General features: G+C 48.4%; 1 protein-coding gene across 13 annotated transcripts in view; it reads right to left on the reverse strand.

The window, feature by feature from the left end:
* The window catches only part of LOC135897935 (testis-specific serine/threonine-protein kinase 3-like), a 245996-nt gene that overhangs the window by 103007 nt on the left and 125823 nt on the right, over nt 1–17166 (reverse strand). For 7 of the 13 annotated variants that reach the window (XM_070533525.1, XM_070533519.1, XM_070533522.1 and 4 more), the window contains 2 exons: nt 16275–16375; nt 1140–1183 (listed from right to left, as the gene is read on the reverse strand). In XM_070533525.1, the coding sequence (XP_070389626.1) occupies nt 1140–1183; nt 16275–16375 (145 nt within the window). Of the gene's footprint in view, nt 1–1139; nt 1184–16274; nt 16381–17166 lie in introns of all 13 variants that reach the window. The other 6 variants (XM_070533526.1, XM_070533520.1, XM_070533518.1 and 3 more) reach the window with 2 other exon arrangements.

Below are 17166 nucleotides of genomic sequence, written 5' to 3' on the forward strand. Positions count from 1 at the left end.
CTCACATACCGCCATTTACTAACACTTTTGTCCGCCTACTTTCATGGGCGCTTATGAAGTTTGTGTGAGTGTAGCCAAGCGTTTCACCTGAACTCTGCGGTTTTACGTGCCAAAATCACGATTTTATTTTGACGAACGCCGTAGTCGGGGACCCTGGATTAATTCTGATCACCAGGGGATCTTTAACGTACCCCCGATGCATGCTACACGTGCATTTTAGCATTTCGCCCCCACCAAAATTCGGCCGCCGCGACCGGGTTTAGAGCAACACCATAGCCGCTAAGCCACCGCAGCGGGTGCAGCCCAGTGTACTAAGCTGTTCCCATAAAAGAATGCACTCACCTGCACTCGCCCTCTCACGGCCAGTCACATCTCAGCTGACACTATTCGGAAGTGACCTACACTTACATGCCTTAGAAGAACTTGGTCTAGTCGGTGCTTGTGAAACATAACTGCCACGAAACAGACGCGCACAAACACATACGAGAGAGAAACAATGACGAAGCCACCCATGTCGCTGTGATTGTTTCCTTCTTGTCTGCTTCGCGCTCATCCTTCTAGCATTACATGTCTTATCGCTTACTTGCGTTTGTTGAAACATGTTCACCTTTGAAACGACACGTATACCCGCCGTGGTTGCTCAGTGGCTATGGGCTGCTGAGTACGAGGTCGCGGGATCGAATCCCGGCCACGGCGGCCGCATTTCGATGGGGGCGAAATGCGAAAACACCCGTGTAATTAGATTTAGGTGCACCTTAAAGAACCCCAGGTGGTCAAAATTTTCGGAGTCATCCACTACAGCGTGCCTCATAATCAGAAAGTGGTTTTGGCACGTAAAACCCCATAATTTTAAACGACACGTACAAAGGTAAGGTGCGCGAGCATCCCACACCGCGCGTGAAGGGAATAATCACACGAGGGGGGCAGAGAAGGCTAACGTCACGTATGCGCGCGCCGCCCAAGCGGGGAGCAATCACGCACGAAGTCATCACTGCTACAGCAGCTCCTCGCCGTACCTACTCGCCCAACTCACAAGATTCATCCATGCAGCAGCTGCAAGTGTTTGAGTCAGCCGTGCCCGGTTCAAGGCGTTCTCACGGCAGTACAATTGATCTTATCAAAACTACATAAATACCAACCTGGCTGTCAGCATCTTCATCTCCAGCTTCTCCGGTAGCAAGTCCTGGGAATACAAAATCGGTTGGTGCTGAAATTTTTGAAGCTGCAGTGTAATGAGAGTACAGATACTGGCGGCTGGAGAATTTAAGAATGACAGTAATCTTGGTCAAGGAGGAGAACGAGCAATTATCGTAAAAGCATCATCTGTTCTTCCAAGTATGGTATTATCATGTACTAGTGACGGTAGCAAATCAGCAACAAATCTGTGAATGGCGAAATGAGCTTTATTGGGTGAACTTGCCCGACAAAAGCGAGTTACACTCAAACGCAGCGATAGCGGCGAACACGGTCGGCGATCGTCGACATCTGATCTCCGATGCAAGCGTGTCGGCTTTCATACGTGCGTCATCGAAGGTTCCAGAGTAATCGCTGGTGCTCGCGTGTCTTCCAGAAAGTTCTACACAATTTAGGTGGCGCCTACAAGCTATCAGTTTACACAAGGTTCAGTGACGACAGCGGATAAAACCCTCGATAACATTCCAGAAACTTCCGATACATGCAGGCGTGTCCTGCGCTGAGCGATAACATCTCTTAGACGGTAAAACCTCGGTCACCAAATAAACAAGCACACGTGTCAACGCCCCCCTTCTTGTAAAGCATCGTCCCGATGCTGCAAACAGGTGACCGAAAAACAAAACCACCGGTAGTAAAAAAAAAGCAGGTAACAAAGCAGCAAAGAAACAAAGTCCTATAGTGCGTTAGCGCTGCTAGAACGGCTTAGGACACGCAACATGGACTATTTCAGGTCGCGAACTGTGACGGCGAAATACGGTCTGGCCCGACCTCATATTCCAGTGCTCCAATAAGTCGCATAATCTTGTAGGGTCCGAAAAAGCGTCGCAATATTTTCTCACTGAGTCCTCATCTGCGTATCGGAGTCTAAACCCAAACATGGTCGCCAGTCCGCTATTCCAGGTAGCGTCGCCGCGGATTGTAGTGCTGGCTGTCAGTCTCCTGCAAGTTCTAGATGCAAAGTCGGGCCTCTTTGGCGCGCTGGAGATAGAAGGAGACGTCGACATTTCTTTGTCGGTTACGTGCGGCAGCATGGCGTCGAGAGTCGTCGTCGGGCTCCTTCCATAAACCAGTTTGAACGGCGTGATGTGTGTTGTTTATTGCACTGCCATGTTGTAAGCAAATGCGACAAACGAGAGCACGGCATCCCACGTCTTGTGTTCTACGTCGATATACATCGCTAACATGTAGCCCAGCTTCTTGTGCAGTCGCTCCGTTGGGCCATTCGTCTGCGGATGGCCCTCCGCTGACGTCTGGCTATATGCAGGATGGTTCGAGTTGGCTCAGCTGAGAAAGCCGTTCCTCTGTCAGTGATGAGCACTTCTGGTGCGCCATGTCGCCGCAAGATGTTCTCCCCTAACATTTTAGGGGAGAATGAGCTCAGGGTGAGTTAGCTGCTGCTTGGCAGAGTCGTCTGCACTAAGCGTACGTAAAAAAGCGTCGTCGCCTTCGTCATCTTGGCGCGGCGAGTCCACGGGAGCGTGAGACCGGTAGTCGGCATCAGAGTGTTTGCATCCGGACTTGCACATTACAGAGACATCATATACTTGCAGTCTAAGGCTCCACCGTGCAAGACGTCCTGAAGGGTCCTTTAAATCGCTAGCCAACACAGCGCGCGATGGTCGTTGACGACTTTGAACGGCCTGGCACATAGGTAAGGGCGGAATCTTGCCGTATCCCAAATGATGCCAAGGCATTGCCTCTCGGCCGTAGAATAATTGCCTTCCACTTTTGACAGCGACCGGCTAGTGTATACTATAACCTGTTTAAGTCCGTCTTTCCTTTGGCCTAGGACGGCACCGAGCCCTAGGCGTACGTGTGTATTTCAGTATCGGCGTCCTCGTCGAAGTGCGCAAGCACCGACAGTGACGTCATTTGAGTTTTTTAAATGCGTCGGCCTTCGGCGTTTCCCACTTGAACTCGATATCACATTTAATTAGATGTGCCAGTGCCTCAGCGATGCGTGAATGTTCACGAAGAGCCTGTAGTAGGCACACATGCCAAGGAATCTACTCAGTACCTTCTTGTCGATGGGCTGCAGAAACTCTTGCGATGGCAGCTGTCTTCTGCGGGTCAGGGCGCACTGCACATTTGCTGATGAGGTGGCCTAGGAACAGCAGCTCATCGTAAGCGAAACGGAATTTTTCGGGCTTGAGAGTGAGCCCTGCTGACTTGATGGCCTCTAGTACTGTCGTAAGCCGCCTGGCGTGATCGTCGAAATTTCCAGCGAAGACGATGACGTCAAGTAAGCAAGACAGTTCTGACACTTCAATCCTGCTAAAACCGTCTCCATCACGCGCTGAAACGTTGCAGGCGCTAAGCACAGTGCAAATAGCATAACCTTGAACTCATAGAAGCCGTCTGGGTTGATGAAGGCAGCCTTTTCGCGATCTCTCTCTTCGAATTCTATTTACAGTAGCCAGACTTGAGGTCCATCGAAGAAAAGTATTTAGCGTTGCAGAGCTGGTCTAACGCGTCGTCTATCCGTGCGAGGGGGTATACGTCCTTCTTCGTCATCTTTTACCGTCGACGATAATCGACGCAGAAACGTAGGGTTCCATCCTTATCCTTCACCAAGGCTACAGGAGACAACCGCAGGCTTTTAGACTGCTGCATGATGTCCTCGGACTGCAATTGTTGCCCTATAGCTTCACGTTCTCGCGCCGAAACTCGGTAAGGGCTCTGGCGGAGTGGTCGAGCGCGTTTTTTTGTTGATTATGCGGTGCTTTGCAACTTGTGTTTTTCTAATCCCCGATGACGTCGAAAAGCAGTCTTTTTATCGTCGGAGAAGGGTGCTGACTTGTTGCTGCTTAGCAATTGGGAGATCTGAATTTATGTGGAAGTCTGGTTCGGGAACTATGATCGTCAGAACAGGTGCGGCAAAATATAACAGGACGAACCTATTGCAGGCTTCCACAGTTTCCTCGACGTATGCCATGGTCATGTCCTTGTCGATGTGCTTGAACTCCTGGCTTAAGTTTGTCAGCATAACTTTCGGTTTCTCTCCATGCGGTCGAGCGATCCCTCATGCGACGCAAATCTCACGGTTGAGCAGATGATGTTGCGCGCACTCGATGATTCCTTCTAGGACCGCTGGTGTTTTGCTGCCGACGGAAATGACAATGCTGTAGCGAGGCGCGACGCGTACTTGGTCCTTAAGTACGCTCAAGGCATGGTGACTACGAGCGCTCTCAGGCGGTATCGTTTCTTGTTCGGACAGCGTTATTGACTTCGGCTTCAGGTCGATGTTTGCGCCGTGTTGGTTCAGGAAGTCCATGTCGAGAATGACGTCTTGCGAACACTGTTGGACGATAAAGAAGCCAGCAGGGCACGTCCGGTCATGAACCGTAATTCTTTCCGTGCAGATTCCAATCAGCCTTAGTAGGTGTCCTCCAGCTCTACGGCTTTAGGGTCCTTCCCATGCAGTCGTAACTTTCTTCAACTGGGTGGCAATGGATTCACTCATCACGGAGTAATCAGCTCCTGTGTCCACTAATGTCGTGACTGCGTGGCCGTCAAGAAGAACATCGAGGTCGGTGGTTCTTTGTCTTGCGTTGCAGTTATGTCTTGGCCTCGGATCACGGCTGCATCGCGTTGACGTGTGGCTGGTACGTCGCGTCGTCAGGTCTTTGGTCGGTGCATTCTTTGCTTCCAGGCTTCGTCGGGATGGCGGCATATCATTATGTCGCCGAGATAGTGTCTTCAGCATGTTCGTCGTTGGCGGAGGATGTCCGTCAGTTCGACAAACAGCAACTACATCGGTTGCTGCGTTTAGTTATCCGGATGCGGGCTGGCTGACCAGCCCCGGGCTGGGCCAGCGTATAGCTGGCGCTGCGGCAACAGGTTGCAGCCTGGTGATGGCAAACGGCACGGTCGTCGAGGGCTCCACTGAGTGGCGGCGAGCTTGTCGGCGATATCGCAAGGGCGTTCACCTTGCTGCAGGCGCGGTACGCTGACGGCGAACCCTCGTAGTGCCATTTCGCGGTATGGGCACCGGCGGTAGAAGTAGCCCCCTTCTCTGCAGTGCTATCACAGTGTATGATGGTATGGGGTGCGCCCAACGTCGGTCTTCTTTGGAACTCCGCGCTGGGTGACGGCCAGGCGTGCTGGCAGTGGCGGCGGTGGACGACGGGTGTGCGCCGCTGCAGGGTGCTGGCGCGGGCGCGGAGGTGGGCCATGGCGGCAGGCGATGGTGGCCTATGTCATCGCTTCTGGCTTGGGCTGCAGCGATTAGGACTGCACCTGAGGAATTTCAAGGGATCGCTGCAGTTCCTCCTTGACCAGGTCGGTGACCGAGGCCACCTGAGGTTGCGCCGAAGGCAAGGTCTTGCGCAGTACTCCGCGCATAATGGCCCTGATGGTATCTTTGAGGTCAACGAAACCCAGTGATTGGATGGCGCACTCTGGCGTGAGCGCTTGGCCATTACATTGTCTGGTGCGCATTTGCAGAGTTTTCTCAATCGTCGTAGCCCCGGCCGAAAAATCAGATGTGGTCTTCAGCCGGTTGCGGATCAGTCCGGCGGAAAGTTCTTGCTTGACGCCCCGCATCAGGAGCGGACTTTTTTCTCTGCTGACATTTCCGGGGTGGTGTGCCGTACAAGACGGGCTATATCCCCCGTGAAGATCGCAATGGTCACATTGGGCAGCTGCGCTCGGGTTTCTAGGATATAGAGCTTCGGCTCGATCTGTGTGCACGACGCTTGTAAATGTCTGCAGGAAGCCGCTTCGAAGAGATCTCATGCGATTAAGGTAGCTTCTCGATTCTCGAACAACGTCCTGGCAGCGTCTACCAATGTGAAAAATACATGGCGCAGCATATCGTCGCAGTTGCAGCTGTTATATGTAGTGACCTTCTCGCATGTCTTCAGCGAGCTTTCCGGGTCCTTAGTTGTTGAACCGCGGAACGTCGGTTGATCCCTGTGCTGCTGCAGCGCGATTGGTGTTGGCGACAGTGGGGCTGTCATTGTAGCTGCAGTCGTGGCCGCGCGCTTGCTGGTATTCTCAAGCAAAAGTCCGTGCTCCTGGTGGAATCCCTGCAGCCTGCGGCTAGCTGGCAGTTCGTTTGCAACGTTGGTGTTGTATGCAGGCTTAGTGGCCAAACTGTGTTTTCTTTTCCGTAACATCAATAGATTGTTCTTCATCAAGATATTTCGTGTAGCGTTGTTATAGTTATAGCTCAGTATGTTACCACAGATTCTTCAAAGTCAGTGACACGTCCAGAGAGATGAACAGAATTTCCCTGAGCGGAGCGCTTGCTCACAGTTGAGGCTTGCCTTATTCGTACATTTACTACTTCAATGAATCAATAGATATTTAATTAGAACAAAGGTATTGCAAAGGGCCAGACAATAAATTGAGTTGGCGGCTTCAAACATCCTCGCCTCCTTATCTGCGCATGCGATAAAACAGCAGTGGCAGCGATGTAACTGGTGCACTAATGCAGATTGAAATACATGAAGACAGGGATCACTAGTGGCCAAATAAGGAAGGTCGCTAAAGCCAAATTTCGATAGTGAGACTTCTCTTCATCAGTTACTGCCCGGTACGACAAAAAAATGACACCAGACTCAACTGCGCTTGACGAATACGTAATGTGGAATATGCTTGGTTTGGCTGAAAATTATTTTTATGTACAATATACCAGTTGCAGCGAATAGTTCTTGCGACTTGTTGCGAAATGATGCACAGTGATGCACATGGTGGTGTCGTGGCGATACTCAATGACCCAAGTTGGCATCACAAAGGTTCATTGAAGAGGGGCACATAACTAGTGACATATACTAAGTAACCTTAGAGGCACATAACCATGAGAACAGCCCACATTTTTAGACCTGACTGCCTTCGAGATGGCTCAACAATTTTACACTGCACTACCGTCGGCTTTGCCTATATTTTCAATGCTCTGTTTTGAGGATGGTCCCACAATTTCAGATTCTCTGCAAAACCCAGCATTACGTCGATGTCAACTGGCGTATAGTCGGCTTTCATCTGTTTAGGCTACACGAACGAATAGCAAAGCCCGGCATTCTTAGACTGCGCCACCTTCGGGATTGGCCCGTGTTAGTGGCCAGCTACGTAGTCCTTACGAAACAATTCACCAACGATTACGATACTCCCTAATGCGAATTCTAATCCCAGCTGTTTAGGTGTTTTGAATTGGCGATATATTGTAGCAAAGAATTTCATTCTGAACGACAGGGCCCTCTCGGCGGTGGCGCTTAGCGTCTCCCCGGGCAGCTAGTTTAGCAGCAGCGGCAGACCAACCATTTCCACCGGTTGCGTAGCTCACTCTTCAGAAAGAGAACGTCAACACGGAGACGCGTGGGGCGCTCGAAGCGCATTCTCTAGCGGCGGCAACGGAGCGAATCTGAAGCTTATGCCAGTGCTTTGTTTCCATAGCGCTCGCGGCATGCCTGGTCGCTGCCGTTTAGGATGTCTAGTGCGGCATACCGTTTTCCTCCCCAAGGTTCTGCTGCCCCCTCCTCCTCCACTTTCCTCTTGCTGCTGTCTTCGATGTTGGCGTCATTCATCTCCCTCTGCCTTTCGCCTTCTCTTTCATCATTTGCTGCACTCTTTCGCTCGGTTACGAGGGACGCCAAGGGATGACGAGGCACAGAGTAGCATTGTAAACGTCAAAAGTGGACACGCTAGCCGTTTCGCGGCTGAGCTCGATATTCGCCGATTCCGGCAGGTGGCCCTACGTGCTTCCCGATTAGGTGACTGCGGCCATGGCTACGTCTGCCGCCGTGGCTTGACAGGCGGCACGACCCCGCAGTCCGAGCCGACGTACGATAATGTCAAGAGCTCTTCGTCTTTAGGTTTCTTTAAGGAAACATTATTAACGCGATAGCGTTAAGGAGCTCGTGTCGCAGAAAAGCCGGTGTCGTCGGCGTCGGGTGTCGGCGTCGGCGGCGTTGACCGTGAGCGATAAATCACGGCAGGCGCTTTTCTCCTTTCTACTAGATAGCCAAAATTTTCCACATATCTGAGCTATTCCCTTCACTCCTGCTCATTTGTGCTTCGTTTTTCCTTTTTTGTAGTTTTTTTTTTTTTATTTGCAACCTCTATAAATACGTTTGATTTGTTCAGTTGCGAATGCTTGAACTACTGTTTCATTGTACCACTAGTTATTTACTTTATATTATTTGCGCTTTGTACTACATTTGCTATGCGTAATTTTCCCCTTAGTGATACTATATTGCTGTTTTATTCTGTGTATTTGCCCAAATGTATATATCTTCTGACAGGAGGTCCCCATTCAGCTACATGCTCTGGACCTCCTTCTGTATATACTTGTGTAAGCCTGTATACCTACTTATTAAAGAAATAAACTGAAACTGAAAGTTGCGCACAGCGGCTTCTAGGAAATTATTGTGCGCCAGTTTCGCACAATAAATATAGGTATTTGTAGAGCTGTACACGATCAATATTTGCAATATTGCCATAATGTGCACTCTCTCAACATGTGTTCCATGCTATGTGCACTCAAGCATTGCTAGCTGTTTTGCATTGGGCTGAAGACACGCATCTTCATGATTTAATTCTGCATGTAGTCCTCGCCGCAGAAATTTTAACGCGACAGCGTTAAGGAGCTCGCGTCGCAGAAAAGCCGGTGTCGTCGGTGTCGGCGTTAGCCGTGAGCGAAAAATCCCGGAAGGCAATTCATAAATAAAAACAATTTGCAAGATGGGCTGGGTGGGAATCGAACCAGGGTTTCCAGAGTGTGAGGCGGAGACGCTACCACTCAGCCATGAGTTCGACCGTTCAAAGTGGGACAAAAACGCCTCTAGTTAATGTGGTGTTGACTTACAAACGTGCCGTAGAAAGTTATACTGCTGTGTATATCGGTAATTATGAGCATGTAAATTACAGAAGTCGCAGTTAAACGCGTAGCGAAGTACGTTACCACTACATTTTTTCTGCGCTTTCCGCACACGCAGAGCCATCTTGCGGCAAACACAGAAGAGCCCCTCCAAGCAATGCACGGCGCTGCCCCTACAGGTGGCGCGCCACGCGCACATTGGGGCTGTGCGGAGACTGGTGCGAGGCGCTTCGCCGCCCAGTTGCCCGTGCCGATCACGACGTTCCGAGACACCGTGTTCTTTGGTTCGTTCCGCTTGCTCAGACGCACGTTTCGTTGCCGCGCCGAACGCTGCGTTGCTCGGCGCTCACCGTGTGATTGGTGGGTGCGAAGTCCGATGCGAAGTCCTTACGAGGCGCCCCGCCTCGTAAGTGATCGCTGCGCCGTAGCGCATTACCGAGAACGAACTACAGGGGCGCTGCGAGCGCCGCTCGCGTGACGTCAGGGCAAGGACGCGCGCCTGTCGTCTGCTGCAGTTCGGGCGGTGTCCGGGCGCTTTGGGCGGTGTTTTCGTTTGCGCGCCCTCGTTCTCTTTGCTTGTATACTTATGGCGGTCGTCTCAAATATATTTTTACGACGTCCTCATTTGCGAAAATTTATTCAAAGAGCTTATTTCTTAGACGATAATGCAGCTCTCCAAGGCAACGCTACAGTGCCAGCCGAAGGAGCGCAGACCATGCCATTGCGGGTTTTTCAATCGACAACCACAAAAATATAGAAAATAAGAATACAGTTATGATACCATGCCTGCCGCGGCGCAACAAGTATGTCAAAGACGCTGGCTATATATGAGTTCTACAACAGTTACAATCCGCTAAAACTGGTTTGCTCACGTCGAGTAGTTTATGGTGTAATATCGAATTTTTGCGTTTCTTCACAGAAACGCTCGGCAGTAACACGAGAACTTAACTAATACTGCAGTTAGGTTCTACAAGCACAACTTGCTTCTTTGACTGCTTCTTAAAATTAGGCGGTTCTTCACGTGTTTATTTTAAGCGGCGGTAATTTGAAGTAGAGCTATTGAAGGCTTACGTCTATTTACAGAATACAAAATGGAATGTACTAATATATATTCCCTTTTCTGTGCTACACGTTCAACTCACTTGAGAAATTTACTGGTGCTTGTTGCTTGAGGAATATACATGACGAATTTGCTTGGCGAACTGACACAGGCTACTCGGCCAAAATTTTTTAGTGAAATATGCCTGTTGGACCGCATGCTCCAGCCAGAAAGAAGTCGAAGCGTCAATCATTAGTAGTATGGGACATATTGAAGATGTAATTCCCCTGTGGAGGGTCAAAAATCAAGTGAATATATATATAAACACCTTGTGGTGTTTTCATTATGAATGTTTGCGATTGGATTAGAGGAAACTTTATTTTGCCTGCAGTTGGGCGAGGTTCTCTTTTATGTACCGACGAAGCGAATAGTTCTCCGTTTGCATAATTAAACAACGCTGGATCGAGACATCGTGAGACAGAAAGTGCTTGAATTTTCTAGGCAATCTAAGCTGCGCTGTAGTAGCTCGAGAATATTTTAGCCATTCAAATTGGAGCTGTAAACAAATGCTTTATGGTTTCAATTCGAAATCGTAGTGAACTGATGAGTTTCACGAACGAAGCATGCCTCGCCATACAGACAGTCGGTTGCTACCCTTACGTGCTACCGTTGCGTGATGGGTGTGCCATATTTTCGATAAAGGCTACTGAGGGCCACTATGAAACATTTTATCACTTGCAATTGATTGGATCTCGATATTAACAACGAAACTTTTCTCTCAGAAGATTGCTACTATGGTATTTGTGAATTAATAATGTAAATACTCTACATGATTCGCCGTCGTGTTAGCAGCCATGAGCGATTCGTTTGTTGGAGGGCTGTTTCAGAGAGGACTGAAACTAGCAGTAAATTTTTTCAGAAAAAAATGGGCGCCTAACTCTTTCTTTTACGCATTAACAAATGGCCATATTTGGCTAGAACAACTCACCAGAGTAATAAGAATCATGATCACAGCTTCGCTGGGCAATGTCTTTCTAACACGGATAACATGCTGACGCCAATTAAGAAGATTTTTCTTTCATGTAAAATGCAATGTCTCTCATAGCTAAATTCTAAGGGAATGTTAAGTGTTTAGTCAAGCATCGTACACAACTTCGCGTATTGAATTTGCAGACATTCTTTTTACGCAAAATTTATGGACAGACACGGCGCATATATGCGTTGTAAAACCAGTAGCCCCGTTCAACGCTACATAGCTTGCGATATCCAAGCCCCAAATTTTATTGACTCGCGCGCTTTAAGAGAAGGAACTGTGGTTCAGGCATGGCAGCAGAAAGAAGTCGACATACCCTTCAATAAGTGCGGCTCGAGCCACCCATACCCCAAGCATACACGAAGGGAACGAGCGCGCACGGCCGCCAAGCGAGACGGTGCGAGCGGCGTCGTGGCCGTGACGTCACACGCGGGAGGGCGCCACTCCTAATTCTCGCCGCTAATTGTCTTACACCCTTTCCCGGCTCGACGGGAACGCTGTCGCGTTCCACTCTTGAAGGCGAAGCTTAAGCGTCCTCCAATTTTTCTTGTTTCTTGTAATTTAAAACAGTAAATCCTTGGCAGACATTGTTTTATGACATACATTTATACCAGAAACCATCGCTGCGTTAGATCAGAAAAAATATGCGTTACACGAAGGTACGTTGCATCTAAATTCAAAAGCTCAAAGGCTCCAGTATATCTTGTGTTATGCAGGTATCACTACACGCATTTCAGAAATATCCACTATTCCTTCCTTAGTATAGAGTCTACAGCTAAAGGACATAAAGCATCCTTAAGAGCAGTTTTCCGAGTATCAGAAGACAATCGCAAAGCTTAAATGAGAGCAGGTGAAGACCCTCCACAGAGTCGAAGTGGTCAATTGGCCGTGCTGCAAATGTCTTGCAGCTGTTTATTGAGGAGCGCACTCGATTACACGTTAGAGGTGATGATATTAGCGCGTACCCAATTGGTTATGCATCCATATTATTTTATCAAACAACCATTCACATTATTTTGCTTCCTTAATTCACCCTGCTTTCTAGAAGTGCAAGAAACAGCGTCATACTCATTCCTTCTAAGGCAATCTCATTTTGAGTAAGTCAATAGCTGGCTTGTCAGTGCGGTTTTTCTTCCTTATCTCGATACTTGCAATGTGTCTTGCGTGGCCTGTTATGCTTGTGTAAAGTTTAATGTCATCACGCCATTTGTTTTTCAGCATTCTCCATTACTTGCATTTCACAGTTTTCCCCGTTTTTATGGTTCTGTCACAATTTTGCTGGAATAAATTCTTGTGCGCTAATTTCCCCTTCGTCGCTGTTCAGCAAGGCGAGCGATATTGAAAGAGCATAACACGTTTATTTACGATACTCCTCGTGTGAATTATTAGAAATAGAATACCACGAACAATAAAGTTGTACTTTGTTATTAACAGTTGCCATGGTTGTCGTGATAAGTTAGCTTGAAACATAACGAATATGAATTTAAATAAATCTAACATAAAGTGAAATAACAGCTTTGTGCGCTCGTCGTCGCAACATGTCAACAGCTTCCCAAGCGCCTACATGAAATCACTCCATGATGCATGTAACCTTACTAGCCACACACACAAAAAAAACGGAAACAAACTCGCGGCCTCCGGGATTCGGCGGCGTGCGGCAGCCATCTTGGAAGCTGATGCGCTTCGCAGATACCCCTAGCTGTGTTATTAACCAAAGTAGGCAGCAGCGGCCAACAGGAGTGCTGATCCTTTACGTTTGCTATATTACTCCATGACCGAGGCACACCGACGCTCAACGAAGGAACAGCCGCTCAAAAGCTGTGCTCTAAATGCTCAGGAGGACTTGCCAAGGACGCTTCGCATTTCGTAGATCATGCCAAGCCGTAAGCGTGACATTATGCACGAGTTGTATACCACACCTCCGTGACTTGCTGTAAATGCAGCATTGGACCAACGGGCCGCTGCTTCAATGACCAGGGCAAGAAAGAATGATCTAAAGTTAAAGAAAGACGACTTGGCGCAGTTGATTGTGCACTACTAACCGTAGCTGCATTTCCCTGAGAATAAATTCTAGCCAAGAGCGAGGACGAGACTGCACTCGATTTGATGGAAGCATATCCTGTACAAAAAACAAAATTTGAGACTATCAGTGACTGTCATTAGGTTGTGTGACACGGGCACCAGCTCCTTCGACAAGTGGTTACCCCATTGAGGTGTCTCGACATATCAACTAATACTTGTGTTCTGCGCATGTGAAATCTTTATGCAAATATATACCAGCGCGTCTGTCCAGAATATCATAGTTTCAAAAAGTGGCGCCCATTCCGTTGTTCGTGTTTATTTCACTGTCCTTGCCTTTTTTAGCGATCAATAGTTCGTGCAGTAAATACCAAATAGGCCTAGTTCAAGTTATTCTTGACCACCTTTTTATCGACAGTGATTAAAGTAACCTAATTTTTGCAGAATCATAAAATGTAAGCATGGCCTGCTAAAGCAGTTGTACCTGTATTTGCAATTATAAATACTTTCTCAAAGACGACTTCCTTGCTTGTATATATGCTGTAGTGGGAAGCTTTGTGAATAAAAGCTTCCTACTAGCTCCGCTATGTATGCACGCATCCGAAATGTCGATAGCCCTGAATCAGAATCCCATGCGAAGTACATTGTTCGGAAGGCTACGAAACAGACGCTTAACAAATATTTACAACAAAGACCATGTTTCATTGCAACCAAGAATCTAAATGTGAAGCGGTCGCCTATGTGTCACGTATAGATTATGCCATTGAATGCAATAAACAAAACAGCAAATCGTGTTCATTTACAAAGCGCGCATGCAGCCATATGTAGACTGAGACGCGATCTTCTAAATTGTTTCAAATTTGCACCTATTGTCTATGAGGTACAATGGGATAAATGTAACTTCGTATGAATCTGCAAGAAGGCCAAGTTTACAACAGTTGCTACAGCAGAGTGCACACAAAATATGAGCGCAGGATACCGGCTGGGACGGTGCAATAATCATATTGAAAGAAGGTGCCCCATTCCAAAAATTAAACTATGGGGTTTTCCGTGCCAAAACCACTTTCTGATTATTAGGCACGCCTTAGTGGAGGACTCGGGAAACTTCGACCACCTGGGGTTCTTTAACCTGCGCCTAAATCTAAGTAAACGGGCGTTTTCGCATTTCGCCGCCATCTAAATGTGGCTGCCGTGGCCGGGATTCGATCCCACGACCACGCGCTCTGCAGCCCTACACCATAGCCACTGAGCAACCATGGCGGGTCGGAAGCCTTTCGGTGCATCGGTAATTACAGTACGCGGAAACAACTCTTGGCGGCGAGAACATTTGACGCGCGTTATCAGCCGTGGTGTATGTGTTGTGAACTATTTTCTGTATATCGGTTTTAATTCAACGAAGAGAACCGGTGTCTCTGTATGAAAACGTAAATCTGCTCACTTTCTGGTCGCCTGGCGTAAGGACTAAAACATAAAACATAAGAGCGGACGCTCCTGTACGGCCAACATAAGGCAACCATGAAACATCTAAGCGGCAGGCGCTATAAGATATTCGTGATACACTGGCATCCATCTCACGCATTACAAGTTTAGTAGGCTTGAAATCCCTATATGACTACGGCAGATTCCTGCATGAGGCCGGTGGCATTGCTCCCTACAGCGGTCGCTGCAGTTGGTGAACCAGCATGATACATTCAGTATTTTTTAGCCGCACTAAATATTTAAAATATGAAAAATATAAATTACGGTAACGTTATGTTTACCATTCGAGTGTACAGATTGGCAGCCTCTACATATGGAGCTATTTCCGCAATTACGTGCGTAATTAACGATGTTACGGTAAGTAACATCTTTATTTATCAACAATAGATGGCTACGGCAAATGAATACTTTGGTGCCCGTCCGCAACACTACCTATCCCGGCGATCACATTTTGAATAGCGGTGTTCGTGTGGGAGCTATGCGAACAATTAGTTCGCCTTGGGAGGCTCCTTGAAACCGAAACTGGCTGGCAAGAGAGCGCCTATGTCGGGAAGAAGGTCGGACCATACCGACCTGAACCACTTAATTACGTCTCACAGAACCATTTACCACGTAGAAAACGCCACGTCAAACTAAATATACCACGCAAGGGCTAAAACAAACGCATGAAACTGCCGCCGAGCCTGCCAAGGCAGCATGCTGACTGCCCGTAGATGGCGCCATTGCTTAGCAATATATGGTGGCGCCCATAAAAAAACGGTCTACAAGGTGGTAGCTGTGCTGCCTCGTGTTCAGAGTGATGTACGTACATTGCTAACACTAATTGTCGCGTCTCACATACTATAACAACAGTAAATTGGAAAGGAAAGCCTAATCTCTAGCTTTGAATGTTGAGCTCATCTCTGTAGATTACTCCATTAGGCGTTAATAAGATCCGACAAGTGCTTCAAAGAATGCAGAGCTTTAGCTTGTCCGGCATTCGGGTGACTGGGCGTTGGGGAAGATGTTGGACTCGTATGCGTGAGCGGCATGCATGGTGCAGCCACCTGGTCGCGCAGAGCTCAAACAAAAGCAGCCAATATTGCAGTAATAAAGTATATTCTACTTCGCTGGTAGTGTACCTTTTTGGAAGTGGCGTAGTCGTGTTGCTGCCCAAAATTTACACCTGCAATATTATCTGTGCTTGTCTGGTTGAGCTCTGCGCCTCCAGGTGGAAACCCCATGCAAGCCGCTCACGATTACGCCTCCGCCCCGATGCCCAGTCCGCCTGCGTTTATTCGACTATGGGCCAAGCTAAAATTCTCTAATATGACCAACCATAGTGCGGTAAAGCAAGTAAATAAGATAGCACTCTTGCTCAGTTTTTCGAACAGCGTCTTTCTCGCGAAGTCATTCGTGTAATTGTACAGGCTGAGCAATTCACCAGTTCTGACTATTATCTCAAGTTGAAAGATTTCAAACGGTACTCAGCGTAACTTTGCCAGAAAATTTCGCTTCTCAAACTCAGTGCCAACTCTTCTTTCATTATCTTTTCCGAAAAAGAGCCAGACTAGGCAGCACTTTATTGGTATTTGTCGTAGATATTTGTTGACATTGGGCGAGCCATACAAATAAAGCAATTTCAAAAGCGACACTGAGGAAGTGCTGAACAAGCGCTGCGTCATAAAATGAGGGCTGCTGAAGGTACTTACCAGCGCCTGGCTTTGGCGCACTTGGTGCTGATTGCGTAGACAGTGACTCGAGCCGGGCTCTCTGTTGCGACGCCTCGTATGCATAGACCTTGCGGTTAATCCTGCGCTAAGAGCACCGAGTATTCACTTTCCGTGCATCGGAGGCCAGCTGCATGATAAGAGCGCACTATCAGCGGGAGTATGGGCCGCAGCGTTGGCCTTAGCTGGCGGGCAGTTCTCGAAAGAGTTGGAAGAAAGTAAGAATTGTGGTGGCTAACACCTGAACAACGGTGACGTTGAAGAAATTTGCAGGCCTTCCACTTTTGTTCGCCGGCCATGTGGAGGCATTTTTGAAGTGAGCGCTACACATTCCTGTACTTTCCTTACCCTATCTACGCCGATTTCTGGCAGGTACACACAGCTCGTGAAACATGTCGGCACAGCGGAGACGAAATGTTGTCGGGGTGGCTCGCTTGCCAGTTTTTTTTTTTCGTCATACTAAATAGGCGTCTTTTGCACCATTGGCGTGAGCTGACACCAACGCTTACATGGGCGCATACACGTGGGTTAAGTGGCAGCATCTTCCCGATGCCTTGCTAAGCTGACGGTGCGATAACACTGCAGTCGGTAGCGCCTTCCGTGCCACGTTTATCGGCAGTGTGAAAGCCTGATCCCTTACTTTGTGGGGATTTGGGGAATTCGACGCGCCAGTGCGCGGGCGCATTTCACCCATGTCTGTAATCCCAGCCACGTCGCCCTTGCTCCGAACCGGTTTTAGCGGTGGCGTTCCACTCGCCATGGTTCGCAGTGGGGGCGGAGCTAGTGACGTCACGCAGCGGTCCCTGGTGGCTACTGCCGTGACGGTACGGGCTCTCTTCTCCTTGGGACAGCACCCGGTACGTACGATGCTCTC

This window comes from Dermacentor albipictus, chromosome 2 (assembly GCF_038994185.2).
Source record: "Dermacentor albipictus isolate Rhodes 1998 colony chromosome 2, USDA_Dalb.pri_finalv2, whole genome shotgun sequence".
Taxonomy (NCBI): domain Eukaryota; kingdom Metazoa; phylum Arthropoda; class Arachnida; order Ixodida; family Ixodidae; genus Dermacentor; species Dermacentor albipictus.